The sequence below is a fragment of the Falco biarmicus genome, chromosome 7 (assembly GCF_023638135.1).
Source record: "Falco biarmicus isolate bFalBia1 chromosome 7, bFalBia1.pri, whole genome shotgun sequence".
In the NCBI taxonomy this organism is placed as follows: domain Eukaryota; kingdom Metazoa; phylum Chordata; class Aves; order Falconiformes; family Falconidae; genus Falco; species Falco biarmicus.
In genome coordinates, this window is record NC_079294.1 from 30,538,885 (window position 1) to 30,562,834 (window position 23,950).

General features: G+C 37.2%; 1 protein-coding gene across 5 annotated transcripts in view; it reads right to left on the reverse strand.

The window, feature by feature from the left end:
• RPS6KA5 (ribosomal protein S6 kinase A5) overlaps positions 1-23,950 on the reverse strand; it is an 81,736-nt gene that overhangs the window by 22,834 nt on the left and 34,952 nt on the right. For 3 of the 5 annotated variants that reach the window (XM_056345541.1, XM_056345544.1, XM_056345542.1), the window contains exons 6-7: positions 9,099-9,182; positions 6,319-6,422 (exon numbers count right to left, since the gene is read on the reverse strand). In XM_056345541.1, the coding sequence (XP_056201516.1) occupies positions 6,319-6,422; positions 9,099-9,182 (188 nt within the window). Of the gene's footprint in view, positions 1-6,318; positions 6,423-9,098; positions 9,183-9,881; positions 10,010-23,950 lie in introns of all 5 variants that reach the window. The other 2 variants (XM_056345545.1, XM_056345543.1) reach the window with 2 other exon arrangements.

The following is a 23,950-nucleotide window of genomic DNA, read 5'->3' on the forward strand; positions in this document are numbered from 1 at the left end:
AGCTATCCCATGGGAAATTTTTTTATCTCGAAATACGTAACTTCTGGGATTAGACCAAAAATAGATGCAAACTGATTTTTTCCTAAATAATCTTATCCTGTCAGTGTGGAATGACAAAACCAAGTTCAATACGCACTTACCCCAGGACTTGTTTCTACTGACATAGTATCCAATTTCAAGCAAACAAAGAGAGAAAGCAATCTAACCTCTTGGTTTAACTAACACTGAAATGAGTTCAGAAAATACAGTCTGAGCTTTAAGATGGATTGTATCTTTAAATGATTTAAGGATGGTCTGCCAATAAAGGTCTTAATCACAGCCACTCTGCTAGTAACAGCAATCAAGCCTTGCCTCCAACTTTTGGACATACTTCACTTTACAGAAAAGGACAAGAAAGCACAATATTGCTGAATGATTTCTTAATTAGGGACGTTAAAACCAAATTTCAACATCACTAAACAAGAGGATTCTTACACTGTAGGACTGGTGGAGAAGTAAAGATTCAGCCTCTGCAGAAAGCATCCAGTTTCAGAAAGAGGAAGTGAGTAAGGAAGTAAGAAAACCTTCCTGTTCTAAGACAGAAGGCAGGACATCTTGATAGCAAAATTATTTGATTTACAGGAAGGCCAACAAAATCTACAATATCTCCTTAGCTTGAAAATCACTTCAGTTAGAGGAGTCCAAGGAAATTTATTTATCAACCTTTCAGAAAGGTATATAATAAAGGTCCTGGAAAGAGACTAGTTCTGTCTGGGCTCTCAGAAGGGGAACCCTAAGTCAGGGTTTTGTTTTTTTTTAAAGTTAATTTCTAAAGCAATGGGATTAAGACTCTGGGATGTCCTTAGAACCCAAAATGGAAATTCCAGAGCATTTTCCTGTCTGAAAAATATCAGAAATTACAGACAGCCAAGTCAGATAAAAACTTGAAAATGTCTTTGAAAAAAAATGCTGTATTGGGATGATCAGTAACATGGGTAACAAAGAGAACAAACATAATTAGCATACATAAAAAATTAGCATACATATTTTGCCAATACAAGTTTGGTATAAAACTGTATTTTGCCTAATGGAAAACTTCTGTGGCAGCAACATCAGTAATTCCTGCCTTTTGACAAGATTACAGTTTCAAATTATTTCTTTTCATAGGCAGAACTAACAATAAAGTGGTATTTAGCTATGTGATTTAGCTATGATTATAATCATTTAGGTTGGAAAAGACCCTTAAGATCATGGGTCTTCGGACCAGTAACCTAGCACTGCCAAGTCCACCACTAAACACGTCCCTATGTGCCACATCTACACATCTTTTAAATGCCTCCAGGCATGGTGATTCCACCACTTCCCTGGGCAGCCTGTTCCAATGCTTGACAAGCCTTTCACTGAAGAAATTTTTCCTAATATCCAATCTAAACCTCCCTTGGTGCAAGGTGCAATTTCCTCTTGTCCTATTGCTTCTTGCTTGGTCATAAAACCTCAAAAGTACAGAACCTGAAGCTTTTTTTGCTTCCACCAGGTAAAAGACACAATCAGATCATGAAAAATTGAAAGGATCACCATAGCAGACCAACAGAAACATTGTTTATGCTAGAACTGTTACTATAGTCTATTATTATCAGTGCCCTCAGAACTGTATTATAAGCACCACCAAAAAGATACATATCCATCCTGATGTTCAAGGAGTAAGAGAAAGCAATGCCAAGCTGTAACCTTGTTAAAAGGCAGAGGGACAAGCTTCCAGAGTTTTCACCTTCACATTCCAGAATGACTCTTCTGAATGGCCTGCCATCCCAGAACTACTAATGCCCAATTCTTTTGTTCCAGCTTTGAGCAGTTCTAGTTCTAGGCAAGTCAGAGACTTTGATGCCATACTTATGACTTTCTTGAAACCATCCACTTTACTGAAAGGTTAGACTGATTTGTAGGCAGAGTCACTGATGCAATGTGGTTCACATTAACTTTTGCATCAAATTGTTTCCTTCATGTGTCAGAGATTTCCTGACTCATTGCTATCTGTTAGAAAAGCATCATTACATTATTGTCTATCAGTTCTTGGACTTTGGACTCCCGTCTAAGCACATAAATGCTGTACATTCTAGGTAGACAGCTACAGGCTTCAAGAAAAAGTTCCAGAAGACAGCATGCAAATTACAAGTTGGATTTAATGACTGCTCTGACCTTTAAAACATCTAGCAATCGCTGAAGTCTTAACAGAAAAAGAATAAAGAAGGGAATCCCAGCATACACCTGCTATGCATCTTCCCAACCGTTTTATCAAGGAAATGTTTCCTGCAGAATTGCAAGTATCTTCATAGCATCTAATGACGAATGGTAAAATTTCAGCCACCCTCCATGAAGTTTAACTAAAGACTAACCAACCATGTCAAATAAAGGACATAGGCTGCTATTAGCATTAGTATGCTAATATGGCATCATATGCTTCTACAGATTATATTATAGATGTATATACCTATGAAAATGGAAGATAGATAGATATCTATCTATTCATAACCCCAAAGCTGGTAATTTTCTAAGCTGCTGCACAGCAGCAAAATACTACTCTGAAAACTTCAGGCTCATTTTAAATCCCTGTATCTATGATAAGACCCCTCAAAAGTCAACACCCTAAAATGGATCTCTCTGTCTTTCAAGTTGGCCCTACAAATCACTCATGGTCAAACTGAAAATACTGGGTTTGTAATCAAACCCAGCCCTTCCCTATGCTTTTGCAGGACGGGTCCCATCCACAGCTCTGCAACAATGGAATTCCAGAAATCTCAAAAATTAAAGGAAGATTTGGGGGGAAAGGAGAAGAAAGGAGAGAGGGCATACTAGAAAAGGAGAGATACTTGAATAGTTCTGTGCCTCCTTTTTACCCATGTTAATAACCTGTAACAACAAGCACGTGAACAATGGTCTTCAGAGACAGAGACATAAGGGAAATTTAAGTATGCACTTGCCATGAAAGAGAAGTCCAGAGTGTTGTCAAAAAGGTTATCATAAAAGAACTGAACGTAATGTCTCATAAAAAAAAGATACAAACCACAAAGTAACTATTTCTGACAGAACTGAACTGTACATTACAGAGATATTTCAGAACAAAACTTTGTACTCTAATTTAACAGCATGTATTTATTTCCTTGTGTGGCACAATATCTAAAAATACCTAAGAATATTTCCCACCTAGGTAAAATAAAAGGAGGACCTGGATTCATTTAGAAGACTACTTTTTTTCCTTAAATTCAAAAAAATCAAAGGCGATGGAAACTGATCTTTCTAGTTTCCTCTCTAAATTGATGAAAAACTGAATTGCCAACAACTTCATGAAATTCTACAATTGCCAATGGTAATGAAATTACTAGTGCTGGCACAGAGATACCAGTTGGTATAAACTTCTTTCTTGATGGCAAAGTTATTTTAAATAGAAATTATATTCCCTAACCTAAACAGACTTTTAATTTGCCAGTTGCAGCGGACTTAGAGAATTGAGTTTTCTCTTACTCAGTAGCAAGCCCTGAAAACAAAGATAGTCACGGAGAGAATCTGGAACCTATTTAATTATAGGTGTGACATATCTATAGAGTCTGCACCTCAATTCAACAGAAGACTTTATAGAAAAGGCTGCAGACAGCATTGAAAGAATTAACAACAACAAAAAAAGGGCATTAAGTATATATTGTAAATGTATCCTCAGTGACAAAATTATCAAAGAAAAAAGGGAAATAAAGATCATAGCTTCTAGGCCAGACAGGCTTAGGATAAAAACAGGTACTGGAAATTCCACTGTTGCTTCTTGAAAGAGCTCTGTGTTCTCATGCTAGAGATAAACACATGGAGGGCATTTCTGAAAAGCCATGAATATGGTAACAGTATCTTCTAAATATATCAATCATGCATGTCAGGAAAGGTGGATCATTTCTTTCAGGCATGCTCTCAAGCGAGTAACTCAACAGCTTCCCAATTTGCAGTAAACACAGACCCCTTCAATCCTTAAAAAAAGGTGGGTTTCTCCATCTTCTCCGAGATGTACTTCTGCTTCCTACTCCTCTAGCCCTCTGCCTGGGCTGCAGGAGCATGAGGGCCTGCTGATACCTAACATCTGTTCTGCCTGCTCTATCCCACCCTCAAGGAAAGCCCCAAACACGCTCCCATTGCTCCCCAAGGCACACAGCAACCATCACTCCCCAGAAAGTTCCACGTGACTCAGTGCAGCAGCCAGGACAGAGAAAACAGCAATGTTCTCATATGCTCAGCCACACTCTTAAAAGGAACGTAACATTCATTACATAAAAAACTGCAAACACAAAAAACTGATATCATCCAGCACAGAAATTGCTATCAATGGAAAGGATTCAGAAACCACGGGTCTTACAAGTACTGAAGTAACAGGACAGATGAAATAAAGTCTGAAATGCAGTCATATAGTTGGGACTAATGAGGTTTCAGCTATAAACTAGGGGCTTATCAGTTGGAAGTGATAGATCTAGTTCCTTCTCTTTTTCTATCAGTCCACCATTGGCATCAACAAGAAAAACCCAAGTAAAAAGGAATTAATATCTTTTTGTTCAGATGGTGAATTATTACTTCAATTTAACAAGATCCTCTTGAAACATCAACAGGAATAAATTGTCCATATGTAAGAAATAGCACCACAAACTGATTTAAGAAAAGGCTTTTTCAGGAAACAGGAAGATTGTGAAAAAACTTTATTTAAGGAAACTGTAAGAATTTACCTTCTAAATTTATTAAAATAAAAGCTGAAAGACTACAGGATTGCTGTCCATAAGTGTGTAGCATAAACACCAACCAAAAGCATACTGAGCAACAACACAGTAAACTTCCTGCAACTAAATTTACATCAGAAATCAGGTTATTAGCCATCAGAGGATGGATGTTAGCAACCTTGCAGTTTCTCGGCTTTCGATTTAATCTTACATTATCAGAAAGATTAAGATACTACAGACCACAGAAGGACCTACCAAAAGACAGGCAAATCCTGTAGAATAGTTACCTAAAAAGTTTCCCAGTTTGGGGGAAAAGCTATGTAAATTCAAGTCAAAGTTCTCTCTAAAATATTTGTAACTCCTTTGCAGTTCCATTTAGTAAATTTGGAGTCAAAATTACGAATTCAGACATGGCATAAGTAATCAACAAAATTCCTAACCTTAAGTATGTCAGAAGTTTTAACTCCATCAGGAGGGTGAAGTCCTGAATTTTGTTTTGTTATTGGATTCCCCTCCCTCCCTGTATGGTTTTTCTAGTAGCCCTCTTAAGTTCCCTGTTCTGATAAGAGACCTAGAAACCAATAAACGGGTCTCAACCTTCCAAAAAATTGTCTGAATTTAGAACAGAAGTAAAATAAATTGTCAAAATAATTGATGTATGTTCTGTTGCACATTATAACCTTAAATACCAAGTGACTTCAGGTAAAAGTTGAACCACAGTAATGCATTCCAACAAGAGCAAGATTATTGTTAGTTTTCAGACTGGATTTACAAGCTGATTTTGACAGTGGTTACTGATTTGTGAAATTTAAGCCCTCAACTCCCTGTTCCAAGAGAAATCCAGTAATAGGAAATGCTCATTTTGGGGGGAGATTTCAGTGAAGTCTTTTGGGCAAGCTTATTGCTTTCTTTTTAAAACGCTCCAAGGCTGAAAACAAACCTTTAAAGCGTATAGATTACTGAACATAAAGCTGATAATCAGGAAAAAGGTACATGTAAAATATAACAATGGCATAGGTTATTTAATTTCTGTAGGTATCATATTCATTTTTTCTCAGATATGCAAGTATGGCTAGAAAAGATCATGTTCTTAATTTCACGTTACACACTAATAAAGTAAGTATTACCTGTGACAAAAACGTGGGAGTAGGATACATCCTGGCACTTTAAACCTGTGTTCTGATGGAGTAAGGTAGCAAGAGGTGACAAAAATATCTGTAGCTGAATATGTTTCATAGTGTGTCAAGATTTTGAATGTGATAATTTGATTTACGTATAATTTCATTTTTCATTTGACTTCCTTTTCAACAGTATACATGCAGCAGGGCTGAGTGCCTACAAAGCTGTGGTTCCACTATAGTTTAAACACAACAGGTCTTTTGTAAATGTCAGTTCTACTACTTCAATAACCTGCTGAGGTTAATAAAACCCATCTGCTTCTAAATGTTATTCTCTTAAACAGAACTGGAGCAACTAAAATGTTACCCTGGTAGCACTTTCTTCTTAAGTTCTAGATTAAAACTCTCACAAAACATATATTATGGCATAAGCATCACTTTGTGAGCAAGCACATGTATTTTACTGTTTTGAATCTTACCTAGAAATCTCTGCTTGGGAATTCTTCTCTCCATCAACTGTAAATGGTGATGCTCCAGTTAATAATTCATACATAAGAACACCAACACTCCACCAATCAACAGCCTATAGACAACAATAATTATGTATGTTACAATACATTGAAGTAAAATTGTTAACAAAAGAAGGAACAAAACAATGCACCCAGAAAGCAACTAGCAAAGGAAGAGCTTACATATCAATACAAAAGCAAATCTGGATACAATAAGGCATAAACAACTGCAGTACTGACTGCAGGCATTTCCTATGATAAATTAAGTTCATTTTGAAATCTCTCCACTTAGCTGCTTCAACTAATTTCTCAAACTGAACTCTTTCTACTGACTACTAAAGTTCCTCTCCCTGTCCTGCTCACAAATTACTTTTTATTTTTACCACTGTGAAGCAGTAAGAATTCTAAAACTTATTTGAAATAACAGAGGAACCTAAGCCTTGCTAAGAGAAGTAGTGGAACCTGAGTTTTTAGGAGCTTGAGAATGAAACTAAGGAACTGTCAAAAAAGCATTTTAAGAGCACAGGTCATAGTTAATCAGGGCACCTGAAAATGCTATGCAATTTTATCTTATAGATCCCTGTAACACATGTCATCTTTCACTTCTAATAGACTAATCATATTGCTCATATCTCCAATACCTCGTAACTTAAAAATATTTCTCTTTCAAAATAAAAGATGCTACTATGAATAATAAAGGAAGGAGTTCAATCATTTCAACAAAATTAATTTAACTACAGGTTGTTTGAACTTCTCAGTTTTACTTCCATGAAATTTGCAAATTAATGAAAGTTCTGCTTTACTTATGTTGACAACATTAATACAATACAGGAAGATAATTAGTGAAATGACGAAAATTTGCTCTCATATTCCAGGATTTTTTTGCTTCAAGATACTCAAAATATGATGTTTCATATATTCAGCCAGGAGTCTAGAAGAACTAGCTGAAGAAGTCTTCGTATTGTTAATAATTATCTTTGCAAATACACAATGGTCAGAGAAAATACCAAAGAATTTTTCCTTGGCACGTGTTTTTTCACAAGGAAAGGATGATCTGCAGACTCAGAAAGCAAATTTAGAAAAACCATAAATACCGAAATACTAGAGCACAACTTATAGGCAAACAATACAGCTATCTAGAAGAGATTACAAATCAAAAACACTGATTAACAATGAGCATAGCACATTAAGTAATCATTTTCCTCTTTTTTTAAAAATAACATCTTTCAGTTGCTTGATGTACAGTAAGTATGAAATACACTAAAAACCTTGTAACACTACATCACATGACATTACTAATGGTGACGCAAAGAGTGTGTGGTGTAAACAATTATCATCACATAGGTAACTGCAAAGTCACCCTTATTTATTAGCTAACATTTGGTACCAAACTGTGAAGCTATTTCTTATAGAACACTGTATGGCTCTGCACTGTATCTAATGAAAGTATCAGATAGAACCAATCAAAGATAACAGAACAGAGATCACACTTTAAAACAACAATATTGAATTTGTAAGCACTTGAGAAGCCAGAATCACAAATTCAAAGTGACTGAAGCATTGTAGAGGTGCTCTGAAACTGGTGAGACTAAACCAAGAGAGAGTGTACAGGAAGGAGCCTTGGTTCTTAAGTTTGTAAAATTCTATTTTTAATAATGACTAGGCAAACAGTACGGTAGAAAAAGATGCAAAGGTTAGTGGAATACAAAGCAGGTGTGAGACTGACTATGTGAAAAGACAAAGCACATTCTATTTAATGTTTAATAGAAGAATTGGGGAGGTAACCATTCCGCTGTACTTCAAACTGTGAACTCTCAGCTGAAACACTGTGCCCACTACAGTGCTCCCTGCCTGAAGAAATATACAGGCAAACTCAAGACCAAAAGAGACACAGAATGCATAAAGAAGGAGAGGGGAAAAAAAAAAAAAAAAAAAAAAAGAAGGACAACTTCTCAGGCAAAAGTCAGACTGAGTCCAGTTAGTCTAGAAAACAGAGATGGAGGGTGAAGTAGTATTTTTCAATGCTTAAAAAGGTTGTCATGAAAGGAACTGTGATCAACTATATTTCATGACCCCCAAAAGAAAGACAAGTCAACTCAATCTACAGCAAAAAAACCTGAAGATTAAATATTCTCCAAAACTTCTCAGTATAGTGAACAATCAGAATAATTTATCTAGGAACACTGTACAATTCTTTTGGAGACTAGGGTTTTTTTAGTTGCAAATATCACTTGTAAGTTATGGTTTTCTTGACCTATCCCATCAATTACTGACACTTTAATTCATAGTAAAAAATTGAGCCTCAAGCTAAAAAAAAAATGTTTACAGTCTGAGAACATTTATGACATTAATAGCCCACTCCATACTGAAGATAACAGATTTCCCCGATGTACAATTAAAAAAAATATATATCAGTTTTCCACAAAGTCATTTTTCCACTCAGAACTATTTTATTTCGAAGAAATTGTCAGCTACATTTTTTCTCCCACTGCACATTTAGAACAAATTTTGAATAGAACACATATAAGCCTCAATAGCTTTATAAATATGCGTTCTATTTAAGATTAAAAACTGAAAATATATCATACTGGATTTTTTAAATATAAGTTATAATCTGTTTTAGGACAATCTGAAATAAGGCATGTTTAAATAAGACACTATCACATTTTACAAAAAAAACTCAAGCTGAATTTGTTTTTGTTGCCTAATAAATTAATTTCTTTTCACTAATAAACTTAGATAGAACATACCTTATCATGTCCTGTATCTCCTCCTCTTACAATATCTGGAGCCATGTATTCTATTGTTCCACAGAAGGAATATGCTCTCTCATTCTAGCAAAAAAAGAAAACAAAATCCACGTCAAACAACTATATTATACAAATCGTATGGGACAGATATGGCTAACAGTTCCAAGATGCTGGCAGCAATTCTTCTCCAAATAGCTCAGAACTGCTAGCTAAATCATATTCCATCATATGCAGAGATGTACCACATAATGCTACAGAGTATTTAGTCTTCTACAAAAAAAAAGTCATAGGTTTGTGTGGCAGTCTAAGATAAGCACACAAAAATTAATGTTTTGATATTTAAAAAACTTTCCCCTAAGTTTAAATGATCTATACGTTTCAGAACTACACAAGATTCCCCAAGGTAACATAGACACACATTCTGAAGGCTGCAGTATCAATACTCTAGACAACAAATGGAACTTTTCCATTAAAGAGAGCACTTCATTTTAAGTTGTACAATTTGACTAAATTGGATACAAGATCCTTTGGGTTCCCCATATTTAGGAATTTATTATGACCTCTAGAAAAATAATTTTCTTCTGCAACACACACATATACAAAAACACAACATCCTCTCAAGAAGAGACTTGGAGAGAGACAAGAGAGAGAAAGAGAAAGGCAGACAGACAGACAGAGTTGTAAATTTAATTTTATTCTACACACTGAAGTTATTGTCTTGATTATGTTCAAAACTAAGCTGCTTTCACAGGCATGTATAATTGTTCCCTGTTAGCGATTTACCTTTGAGGTCAACATGAGGTCATGCTGTACCTTGCTAATGACGAAAGCACATGTGTTTGGGCCATGCAACATTGTTCCTCCCTTATCCTTCAAGCTTCTAGCATTTTGGGGAGAGATCCTGATAGGTCCTTTAAAGAAGAGTGTTCAAAAAAGCAAATATTTCAAAAGTCAGGTTTTACATTTGTAGATTCAGATTTGGAGTTTAAAACAGGTGCTATATAAGAGAATGTACTACACTAACAAGAGGAAGCTTCTAAAAGTAGAAATAGTGCTCAGTGCTACCCTGAGGCATAAAAATTAAACAGTCCAACAGCATATTATTAAATTGTATTTATTAAAATACATATACTGTGACTGGTTTCTTGGGGTCAAATTCTGAATTCAAGATAGTTATAGGCCTCATTTTGTTCAAATATTAAATTGAAATATTAACTTCTGAGACAAAACCATAAAATAATAAACTTTTCATGATTCCACTTTCTCTTTACACAACTATTTTTTCTTTTTGATTGTCTTTGCAGTACCTGTTATCTACAAGGAAAATAGTGTGATATAAAGCAAAAACAAACAAAAAAAAAATCAGAAATTCCTAGCCCTCCATCCTGGCATCAGCCAACCTGAAGCTATTCGTATATCCCTCTGTTCATTTTTTCTTGAGCTGGGAAGGAGGGAGAGGGGAAGAAGGAAAAGGAAGGGGAGTGAAAAATACAAAACGAAACTGTTGTTCACTTGCTACCTCTCCAAAGAGTAAAGACAATGCAGCCAAGCTGAGATTTATGAAAACAATTTATAATGCTAATGTACCAAAAGAAATGGATAAAACTACTATCATTTAGTTAGCTGCAAATTCAGCAAATCATTTGCAAAATTATGTCTTTTTTTGTCTCCACATTGTGTAATAAAGCTAGGCTACAAAACACTACAGTGACAAAAAACAGACTAGGGAGTTGTAATGAGCGTATACAGTGGTACAGCAGAACCCTTATGATCTCAGGTACCTTTTGCTGGTGAGAAGGCACACTAAAAACATTTCAAAACATTTCAAAACATGCAGAATTATTAGTAGTAGCTTTTTTGAGGAACAATTACAATCCTTACTATACATAATTGGTGGTTCTGATTTTCAATTTTATCTACTTTTTACCTTTACTACCTTTTACAATCATTTTAGCTTTTAATATGGAAGATAGAATTTCTGAAACGGTATTTGAAAATTAGTTTGATTTCTTTCTTAAATTCATGTCTAAGGTATTTTTTTTGTCCCTTACAAAATTCAGTGTTTAAAACCCCCAAAGTAATTTAGGGAGGTTTTAAAAAAATTGGTACTGTGTAATATAATTTCTTATAATTAATTTTCAATATGAAAAACACACACTGTAAGTCACAGACAGGCATTTATAAATTGAAAACACTCTGGGATATGTTTGTAATGAGTTCAGAAAAACCTCAATTTCTAATCCACATAGGTAAGTACTTGTATCCTTTAGCTCTTGCTTCCCTTTCACTTTAGAATTGGTCTACTGCCGAAACTCAAGGCTGAACAGAGCCAAGAAAAAGAAAGCAGATTATCATCACAAGCGGAGATCTTAGCAAGAAATTAAGTAGTAAATTGGAACTCAGCATTAGGTAGGAAAAAAAAAAAATGGACCCACTGATCATTTCCTTCATAATCAACACTGATTTACCATCACATATACTAGCGTCATATTCCAGAAGCCCTGCAAGTACCAGCTTATGACTCTTACAGGGCGACCATTAAGAAAAAGCACCCTTAAACCAAATATTTGTTTCTTATTTAACCACGTAAAAATCTCAGAGGCCTATAGCACTCCCCAGAACATTAATAAATCCAACTGTCTGAAAGCAAAGCATTCAAACTTGACTACAAATTGACACAGATTTGCCTTTATAAGATGCTGTAGAAAGTCTCAACCTTAGACAGTTGAGGTCAGAAAATCTGGATACTTCTTTGTTATGACACCTCTGTTTGCATTGCATTTTATTAAATTACAAGCCCCACCAACTAAATCTAACTGATACTTACAGTTTTTATGGCATGAAGTTCGTTCACTAGGAGCACTTACATAAATTTGTCATTGTTAAATTCACCTTTTTTAGGGAGTCACTAATAGTCTTTACTATTATGTGCTACATGAGGTTTTAAAACCACTTTCAAAGAAAGTTAACTTCCAATACGAGTTTCCTCTTCAGTCCCAGTACTTGGTCTCCCCAGTACCAGAGAAACGTGAACATACTGGAGAGGGCATACGGCAAAGGGCTACTAAGAAGATTAAGGTACTGAAAGATACGAGGAAAGGCTGAGAGACATGGGACTCTTCCACCTGGAGAAGGGAAGGCTCGGGGATCTCATCAATGTATGTAAACGCCTGAAGGCACAGTGCAAAGAAGAGGGAGCCAGGCTCTTTAACTGGCACAGAACGAAACGGAGGAGGTTCCCTCTGAACATCAGGAAACACTTTTTTACTGTGAAGGTGACTGAACGCTAGCATAGGCTACTCGGGGAGGTGGAGGAGTCTCCAACCTTGGAGATATTCAAAAGGCTTCTGGACATGGTTGTGGGCAACTGGCTCTAGGTGACTATGTTTCAGCAGGGGGCTGGACCAGATGACTTCCAGAGGTCCCTTCCGAACTCAACCATTATGTGATTCTGTGACAAAAAGTGACTGTAAGTTGTATTTCACCTTTCATTTGTGAAATCACATTTTACTCTCATACCAAGTATGCAACCCCCTCCAAAATTTCAAAAACCACAACCAAACTTCTTTTTGTATTTTGCCCCCACAATTTACATTTCATTCAACCTTATAACATGAATCCAAATTCCAGAGTACATATTATTAACACTTCCATGTTATGAAATATAAGACAAAAAAATAAACAATGGAACTTGGATTACCTACAGGAGAAATCTCACTGAACATGCACATCTTCCAAATACTAGAGCTTAAAATTTTTTTGTGTAATGCAGAATGGTCTTTTTTTCCCCTCACTCAGCACGCATGCCTTAAAAAATTGTCGTTCCCTCTTCTGAGTTGCAGAACAGCAAGCAACCAGACACTAGCAAAAAGAAGCAGAAGTGTGGCTAACCCATCTCTTAACTCAATATGACAATATCAACCTTGTCTTTGGAAACAGCATTGTTACGTTTGTTGCAAATCACCATGTTTACAGATCTTCCATGTTTACAGATAACCTGGAGATGGTCTTCAGTCCTCTAGCACACAAGAGTTGGTTTCTGTTTCTGTTTTTTCCTTTACCAAGTTCAGTATTATTCTTGAATGTTTATACAATAACATAGTTTTTATTAAAGGTATACAAAGTGGCTACTTCAAACAGGTTAGCAGCTTATGAGTGCAACAACTTTTCATGAAGCCACTGATACAAACAGAATTTTCTTAAGAGTTCTGGATCAGTGAAAACGGATAGGTTCACCTGGACAGCCAGGCATTTCACTTACTTAAACCATCCCTCTGTTAAAACAGAAAAACAAGTTACATTCCCTTAAGACTTATTCTTTGAGATGAGCTTATACACCAACACTGTGGATGGGCCTATATGTATTACCAGACTGTTTCTAATAAATACTCTAGTACTGCTAGTGCACTGCCCTCTTTCCAAGTTCCTTGCAATCATTCTGGCTGGTCTAAGCATCCTAGTGAAATGTAACTGCTTTAACTTGCTAGGGCACTTTCAATACCATGTGTATACGATGACCTCTGCAGCCTTTTCTCCAGATGATCTATTTTAGCATCCCATTTTCCTTTTCCTTCATCAAAGAAGAAACGGCACTGAGCAGCTTTAGGACAGAGAATTAGAATTCCTTGACTGTCCAAGATGGAGAAGTGTAATGTGGATTAGCATTTTTCCTGGAAGACAGTCACTTCACCAAAGAGAAAAAAAAAAAACCCACCGAGCACTTTCTTTGTTACGACTACATACACTGACCTTGGCAGGCTGACCACAATTACACCACTTCCAGAGATCAAAAAACCTAGCTCCAGAATTCAATCAAAAGTGCCAACGGAAGGATGGACGTATTGCACCATCCAGCTCCTGATGACCTTGTGATATCATCACCTGGCCCTGCTTTATAACTAAGTAATGCTAGGCAGGGATGTGAAACTCCCTGCTGTTGTAAAAAGCATGTATGCAAACTTTCCTCCTCAAAGAGAAGGCTTACACTTTCATAGTTCTCTGAGCTCCTTCATAAAGTAAAAAAAAAAAAAACCCAAAAAAAAAACAGTAGCAAAAAAAGCAAGATGAAGGAACTCCCATTTCTCTGCAAAGACTAATCGAAACTCACCACACCTACAGTCTGCCCAACAGAGAAAGTCACTACTATAATACACAGATGTGTTCTCGAGTACACATCCTAGTCTACAGCAATGCAAATTCAGTTTAGCAACACATGTAATGGCAGCTCAGAGACTTACTAAGTCTCTTAACTGTTCAACAGGTCATAACAGGATATGTGGGACAAGAATTGTAATTCCAAAGTGAACCACAGGAATTAGATGAGACTTCAAGAGAGCCAAAAAATCATAGATGCACAATATGCTCCTAAAAGGCTCATTTCTGACAGTAGGCCAAACTGTCTTCTGGCATCAAACTATTTGTATGAAGGGCCTACTCCATTATATCCAATTTAAGAAGTTACTGTGCTGGAAGGATAGTATTAGAATCCAGTGTTATAAAAAACCTCACACAGCCCAGATGCACAGAAAATGTCTGATACAATGTCCTAACACATCCAAAAGGGCACGGAAACTGAGCAAAGAAATAGACAATAGTTTCAGGATAGGTGTTTCCCAACACCTAGGGGATGAAGGCCTATGTTATTTTACCACATGCACGCAAAGATGTGCATCTGAGAAACAAACTCCATTTAATACTTGGCTGAAGAAGTCTTCAACTAGGACACAGGTAGACAATTGTCTGAATGTCAGGGCCAAACTAGTATTAATAAAGAAAAAAAAAAGTCTTCATAGAGATCCCAAGGGATTGTTAAATGGCATTAAAACTCCTTCAACAAGCAGAGAACACCATTAGTTCAGGGCCTCAAAAAAAATAATTAAAAAAAATCAAGTTAACCCTCTAGAAACTGAGATACATATAATTGGGTATCTTGTGCTTGCCATGCTTACTCATAATAGCATGGCAGACAGGACATCCCAGTCAGCTTGAAGGAAGTACAGAGAACAGCTTTCAGAGCTCCAAAGCATCCCCAGAACAAAAGATGATGACCCACATTGAAAGGTTCAAGACTCGGGCAAGCAAGGGCTAATGTGTTGAGTACCTCCTCAGTCAATGGTGTCATCAGTATGTTGCTGCTGAGCACTAAAGCAAAAGATTTCTGTTTAGCTTTCTGCAGATAGCTAGAAGTTGCATCAAGAGAAACAGACAATCTATACAAACATTAAGCACAAAATGCCCCCATCTGTTGCCAAATTGGCTGTTTGTACAAAAGACTAACTGAGCAAATTGGAGCATGCCATTTGACTATTGGAAAAATGGAAGCGAAAACCAAAACAAAGAAAAGATCAAGTAAGTTTTAAGAACCCACAAGATTTTTTTTTTCAGAAGCCTTGGAAACAAAACATACACCAAAGCAAAGCACCCAAACAAAAACATGAAAGAAGACTATAGAGGTGTGAATGCTGGAAAAGGTGAGTTGAGTTAAAGCTAGCTAACAGAATACTAACAGGTAAAACAAAACAAAACAAGTAACCACACCCACAAAGAATAACCAGATGCTCTTTCTAGAGTATCTGGCTCAGAATACTGAAGCATATTCCAAGTACACTGCTCCATCTGTGTGCGCCAAACCTAAGGAGAGTATCTACTTGCCATACAAATACGGCTTTGGAAAATGTTTCAGAGCTTAAGCATTTGTGATTTTATCTCCAAAGTGTGAATGCAGATATGGAAAGCACTCAAGTGTCTTAAGACAGTCATTCTGTCATTTGAAGACATATTATTTAACATTTAAATACACAGCCTTTGACTGTGTATTTACTACTTCAACTTGACAAACTGCATTCAAACAGCACGTGCCACTGCTCCAACCGAGATGGCTCCTAAAATCCTACAGCTTGTTTTATTCACAACAGTCTTTGTGCAAACACATTTTAGCCAGAGGATTAGCCAAGTACTCTTTGAAGCCATTCTTTTCAGCATTCACAATTAGGACCCACTTCAACTGCATGGAAAGGTCACCTTTGAAACAGAACAGACTGTTTCTGTTCTCCAGCTACTTAATACACAAATACTTTATTCTTAGCTGAGCTGGACTACCACCCTGAACATCAGATACGACACATTCTGAAACCATACTACTACCACATTCCTTTGAACCATGAAACTTAACGCAAATGAATTCTGCAACTTTAAAAAAAAAAAAAAAAAAAAAAACCAAACAAAGCTACTCTTCTCTAAGTGTTCTTTAATAAGAATTCCTTGTTAATAAAAGTGATGATAGGATACAGTCCAAAGGCTTGGATAAATCCTAGAGTACATAATTTCTAGCATAAGAATTTCAAGAAATAGAAACTACATAATATTAGGGAAAGGGCACTTTCTGGCTATTAAATTGGTTTGGACTTTTAACTTCCTTGTATTCTGTATTCATATAAAATAATCTATGAACATAATCAAATAGCTTAAGAATTACTCCTGTAGTGTATTCAGTGTTAAAAAACAACAACAAAACCAAAACGTAGAAACACTAAGTGCTGTTGGGTAGAACACAGACAACCTTAGAGCTGAGGAGTCAGAGCTGCAGTCTCCTATGGCATGTATTTCATCTATTAGCAACAACTCCGCCAGTGAGTAGCACCTGGTGACACAAAGCAAGAGGGTTCAACGAAACAGAAGGGAACCAGTTAGCCAAACAGAAGCTCACTGAATGCATTCAGGGCTGCTCTCAGGACTGGATTGACTCTCCACAAATCCACTGAAAAACTCTCCAGTCCAGACAAGGATTACTTACTGGTTCTTGCCACATTTTTTAAATGGAGAAATCACAGAATTACTATGCATGTTTTAGCTGGGTTCCTCCACAGATTTCAGCAACATTCTTACAGGGTTCCTATGCTTGTCCATACTTGTTAGCTGACAAATTAAATTGCTTCATTCACTTAATCTGGCCTCAATGTTATGAAGGTTTCAAAACACTACAACCCAGTAAAGCAAGAGAAATGCTTAACTGTTGTTGGAAGTACTCTGAAATACCATAGCAAGTTTAAACAAGGTTTTTAATCTAATACATATATGGTCTTCCTAAAGTCAAGGATAATTCCTCCTTATTTCATGAATAGTAAAATTCTCCATACCAACTTTTAGATCAGATATATAGATTAAAAAAATCAAACTGATGAAAGTCACAGCTCAGCTAAAACTCTGTTATCTTGGGTCTTCTCTTCAAGCAATCGCCTAATGTGAATGTGTACACCATATAGATCATGCAAGCTACTACCATGTTTTCAGCTTTTATAAATACCCAGAGCTACAAGTAAGATCCACCACTCTGCCATGAAAATGCCTCTCACCTACAATAAATTGGAAGCAGTCTGTATGGAATATATATGACAAAATGAAAGCCAGCCTCCAGATGTAAACTTTCAAACCAACCTTTTAGAACTGGTAAAGTTATGATCAATATAAAGACCTTGCTCTTCATTTTATTTAGTAAATAAACACTCTAGCACATGCAAATCTGTAATCTCAATTGTTATTCATAAGTATTTACAAGTCAAATATTCTCTGATAGACAGTAAGTCATCTTATATTACCAGATGCATGGCATAAGGTAATTTCTTGGGAAATAAAAATGCTAAAAAAAAAAAAAGATGTCTTCACACAGTGATAAGACTTATAATTGGGGAAGGGATCACAAGGAATGCAAATGAATGGCAGATGTTAAAGTTTCTTTGACATCACAGTATCATAATTCTTGCACAAGATGGTACACTTCCAACTTATGTTATAAAGTAAATAAGTGATGTTGTGCTTTTGGCTCTCAGGAAGTCCAGCTGAATACCGCAGACTACAAGGAGGAGAAACACACAGAGAGAACCTTCATTCTCTAAGTCATTAATGTTTCCTAGGTACATCAACTGGTCCAGCTGAATACCGCAGACTACAAGGAGGAGAAACACACAGAGAGAACCTTCATTCTCTAAGTCATTAATGTTTCCTAGGTACATCAACTGATCAGTAATGAAGGAAACCAGAGGCAGTTGATCCCTCCTGCAATAAGAGATCAATGTAGAGACTGGGTGACAAGACGCTGGAGCACAGCCCAGAAGAAAGGGATTTGTGGGTTTTGGTTAATGGTAAGCTCAGTATGAATCATCAGTGTGCCCGGATGAAAAAAGGGACCAAACATATCCTGGGTGCATTAAGTATGTTATAGCTAACAAGTTAAAAAAAAAAAAATATTGTCCCACTATACACATCAGTGGTGCAGCCTCACCTTGACTACTGTGTGCAGTTTTAGGCTCCAATATATGATGAGGATATATAAATATGAGAAAGCATCTAAAGAGGGCAACAAAGATGGTGAAAGGACAGGAGGCATGACTTTTGAGTGGATAAGGATACTAGGTTTGTTCAGCTAAGAGCTGAGGAGATGGAGGGGTAACCTTATTGCTGTCTACAGTGTTCTCATGATGGGGAGTAGAAAGGGAGATGCTGATCTCTTCTCTGGTGTCCCGTGACAGGAAGCAAAGGAACTGCTTAAAGCTGCAAGAGGGGAAGTTCAGATTGGATATTAGGAAAAAAAACCTTTACTGAGGGTGGTCAAGCACTGGAAACAAGCTCCTCAGGGAAGTAGTCATGACCTCAAGCCTGTCAGTGTTCAAGAAAGTGTTTGGAAAACTGTCTTAGATATATGGTTTAACTTTCAGGTGGCCCTGTGTGGAGTCAGGAGCTAGATTCTGTGATCCTTGTGGGCCCCTTACAACTCAGGGTTTTCTACAATTCTATGATTCAATGAGACCAGAGCATAGCATGTTTCAACTGTGCCAGGAAACATTTCCTTGATGTAAAAAATCTCCAGGTATACAGAATGCTACAACAAGTCTTTACGAAACTAAGAAAGGTGACTTCACACAGCAGATTCTTCAACAAGATTTGGACTAGCCAGGTATTTCTGGTATCTGCAAAACGACTGCTGTGAATTGTGCTGGATACCGTCACAGACTGCAAGGATTGGAATAATCCAGAAGTGCTTGTGAAGTTCCCCAAATGACTGTTTTGTGGTATGATTATCAATACACTAACTGTACCTAAGAAAAATTCTATTTCTAAATTAGTGCTTCATATAAATTCTGAACAGGAAACCCACAGAAAAATTTCTATGATTTCTCCTATACTTCTCATAGGGTCTTAATTACATGTGAAATCTGTACTCTCTTTTGCATCAGCTACAAGTGTCTAGCAGAAGAAATGTCAGTCTGCTCTAACAAAAGGCATACAATGGATTGTACCACTGTTTTGAAGGTTCAGTGATGGCAACAAACATCCCCAGTATGCTCTCACAAAGGCTTTAGTAGAAAACAATAGCTCAGGAGAGCAACACTGTCCTAAAAGATCTATCTAGCTTTGTATTATAGTATTTAACAGCTCCTGGCACTAATTTAAATTGAATGTGCAGAAGTTCCAACACATCTTGCATAAATACTTTTAACTGATACCTAACTAGGATAGTGTGTGACACTTCACCCAGTGATGAACAAGTCATCCCAAATGAAACCTGCATGTTACACTTCCACAGGAAGTCTCACTCAAAAAGGTAAGGCAGAAAAGCAGACTCCAATTCAGAACTAGAAATGGCCACAAAAGGTAACAGTACTGGAAATACATTAAATAGGTAGTCAATCCTCTTGAAGAATAATGCTAATGTGGTTTTGTGAGGTTCCTGCAGTCTCTTGGTGTGCATATTCATCAGTATCAATACAATAGGAACAGCTTCAGCCACAATAATATGGCAAATGACCCTTGTATTTCATGGGTTTACTAATTTCTTCATTAACAAGGAACAACATTTTAAACAATAAATACTAAACTCTCCCTTGTAATTATTTTAATTTATTCAATGCATATTAGGAAATTGACAGAAACATCATCCATTCTACCATTTTTATGAGGTCATTGAAGAAAAAAAGTAATTAGTTGAGAAATAAGCAAATTCAGATAGTAAAGGCTAAAAAGGATACAGGCATTCAGGAGTAAGACTTAACTATGAGTATGGGCCCACCTAAAGAGTTTCACATGTTAACAAATAAAATAATTTTCTTGCAACATAGAATCACAAAACAGTTGGGGTTGAAAGGGACCTCTGGAGATCATACAGTCCAACCACCTGCTAACACACGCTCTCCTAGAGTAGGCTGACCAGACTGGCATCCAGGAGGGTTGTGAATGTCTCCAGAGAAGGAGGCTCCACAGCCTCTCTGGGCAGCCTGTTCTCTGGCACCCTCACAGTAAAGTTTTTCTTCATATTCAGATGGAACTTCTGTTGCAGTTTATACCCGTTGCCCCTTGTCCTGTCGCTTGGCACTACTGAAAAGAGGCTGGCCCCATCCTCTTGACCAGGGGTCCTCAAACTATGGCCCGTGGGCTGGATACGGCCCCCCAGGGTCCTCAATCCGGCCCCCAGTATTTACAGACCCCCCACCCCATCTCCCCCTCCGCCGGGGGTTGGGGGGGGAAACCAAGCAGCCGCAGATGGCTGCCTGCCACTTGATCTGCAGGCCGGCCCCCTGGTTAAAATGTTTGAGGACCCCTGCTCTTGACACTCGCTCTTAAAATATTTGTAGACATGCACAAGATTGATAATCCATCCCTTAATCTCCTCAAAAGCCCAAAGTGGTAGTTATGAACATTTCATTTCTAGGTATGCACAGATCCTAGCATTTGTACCTCTGCTAGGGAAGTCTCACTGTTGCTTTTCATTTGACTAACCCAGGAAAATATGCTAGAGTAAAACTACCTTCCTTAATTGCTTACACCTCTAAACAAATGTTTCAAGTCCAAAGTTGTCTTTGAAATCCCTTTAACAAAGGAAGAAAGTCAAAGTTAACTTCCAGGTTGCATTAACTACACCTTCCCTGGGCTCTATCGGTACTGTAACAAATAACATCATTCAGAAACATTAAAAAAAAATAGCAATTTTCTAGAATACAAGGGACAGTATCATTATTGTTGCTATTTTGTACAGCTGCAAGTGGATGTGATTAGAGTTCTGGAAGTCATAACTTAGCTTTTGACTACAAGCATAAATGGTGAAAACTCTCCTAGTATAACCATGTCAGGGCCCTGAGCTTATCGACAGGCTGTGCAACCTCCTTCTCCAGTTCCAGGGGTTAAGGCATCTCTGGCTCAAGACCAACACTGACACAGTGCAGCTGAGCAACCTGTATGGAACCCTGTCAGGGGCCTCCTCCACCTTCAGCTGGGAGCAGAAGTTCAGGCTCCCATTCTTCATTCCTTGTGTCAGCTGTGCTGCAGGTATGCCTGTACTTGGCTGTGTACTTCACAGATCCTGACCCACTAACTTCAAATCCTGGCTTGACCTCAAGCCTCTCTCCTCACAACAAGCTTGTCTGACAACCACTGGACTGTTGTCTGAGCCTGTCTTACCACCACTGGAGTTGCTGATCCACACCTGCCTTGCTGCCACCCTTAGCTCACAGTAATGCAGAGAGCAGTCTCCCCATCCTGCTGCTCCCTGATAAACTAGTCAAGAACCACAGTTCCTCTAGAAAGATTATGACTGAAGAACTTAAGCAGTTGAAGAGTTCAGCAGTACTCCACAGATTATCTCATACATCAACTATCAGCAAACTGTTTATAAGCTACTGATTAAGCAAGCCATTAGAGGTCCCTTGGCAAGTTTATTGAGAAAACCAGGACCATAGGATAAATCAAAAGAATACTGTCATAAATGGAAATTTGAAATGCCATAGAGGACACAAAGGTGCTACTAACAAGCTGATCTGCTACATGGATTTCGCATTTCGGGAAAATCACAAGATTGAAAAGCCTAAATTCCATGCAGAAACAAGCCTCGTACCTTCAGTGAACCCTAGAGGTCATCCTATCTGAAAGTGATCTTATTGATATTTACCTCAAAAATAAAAATACACCAGGAAAAAAGCCCATTTCCATACAAATCAGATCTGTAATGTTCTTCATCATTTTAATTGTCCAGAGTAAAAATACTGTCAACTTAAGACGACATATGAAAATTGACAGAAAAGCCCCCTTGTTCAAAGATGTGATGTAGACTTAAAATGAGAAATAAAAAGTCTGTTCCAACGGAGTGCATGCCAGACTAAGTGGTTTCTTCCTTTTTCTCACTTTTTAAATTTTTATTCCTTTGGGAACCTTTTTGGTTGTAATACCCAGACATAACACTGGGTACTTAAAACTGTCCATAAGAAAAAGAGTACAACTTCACCCAAAACATCTCTCAGCTGCAGACTGTTGCTTGTGCAGCTGTAACTTCTATTCAGGACCAAAACTATGATCTCTGTAGAAGACTAAAGAAGAAGAACAAAGACAGGAAAAATGTTTAGTGGTACACTAGTTAGACTGCTCTGTTGCATTTGACAAAAATCATAATGAAGATTGTAGTACAAAAATAAAGATTCAGACTAGACCAAGAACGGTTGCAATATGGTAGATAAACTATTAATTCTTCTTGAGATGACATTTCAAAGAATAAACATATAAGGTCATCTGAAATGAATTACAAATCCTATCCTGGTGGCTGTTCCTACTTAAAGCCAGTTAAGTCAAAATACCATGTTCTTTACTATAACTCATGCCAGAGCTAGACACACCAATGACTTCTACTTCCAAAACAGACATGGAATCAGGCTACTGAATTTTTCAAGGAAGAATAGATTTGCCTGCCAGCAGCTACCACTGGAACAGGAACTTAAACGGGACAGCAAGAACAGCTAAACCTGGTATTGTATGCCAGCCAAGAAACATGTGACCTCTACAGCTGTGGCCCGAAAACATAACTCAATGCAAGGTTATGTTGTTATGTAATGTCAAGTGGAGGTTCAAGAAACAGTTTCCACTGATTTATACAACAACTATGTTTGCTTTCGCAGTGTAATGCAACTGCAATTCTTCAAGGAATTCTTTAAACCAGTTCATGATAATGGATTTGTAAAGCAAAAAACCAAGAGAAAACAAGTCTCAGCTCCATAGGGACAAAAAATTATCAAAAAAATCAGAAACGGCACATAATTGTGTGGGAAGAATGCAAGTATGAAACCACTGTCATCCTGGATGAACATTTTGTACTAGGGTCTTCTCAAAAATCTAGGTTTCGGAAGACTTGTTTTCTGAAACATCACTTTTTGATAAGAGAGGGGTAACAGTACCAAAAGAGAGAATGGTATATGAAGCAAAACATGAAAAATATCCTCTTTCTCGTACCTTATAATTTTGCCTCTATTTGAAAAGAGTACTGATTCTGGGAAGAACTGTACTAGCTGCCACAAGTCTTCAAAAATGTATTTTTTTAAGAAAGAGAATATAAAAAAATGCATAGGAAATTGAAAATAAACATTCATAGCATTGAAGAGCACCACATGTAAAAAGGTAGATGAGTAGGAGTGGCCAATTTTGCTCAAAAGCAATCCATCTGGTTCTAAATTAATTTTCATATCGCCACAAATTCCTGGTCATTTACGGTTTTCACACCTGGTTGCCCCAGTTTCATTGAAGTATTTGCAGTAATTCAAGAGGTAAAAAAAAATCTCTGAGAAAAAAAAATTAATGAGGATGGCAGCATTTCCCCTCAAGAAGTTACATTGTTTTTTGTTTTCCCTTGAAAAACAGAGAAAGAATTTTCCCAAGTTGACTAGCAACATAGTATTTTATAGATCCAATAGAAGATACCAGGCTATTTAACACACAGATCAGTATTTCTTCCCAAAATGTGATTTTTAAGTGGCATATTACAATACCAAAAGAGTATCCTTAGAGCAGTCCCTGTAAGAAATATCATCTGACTTGCATGAATT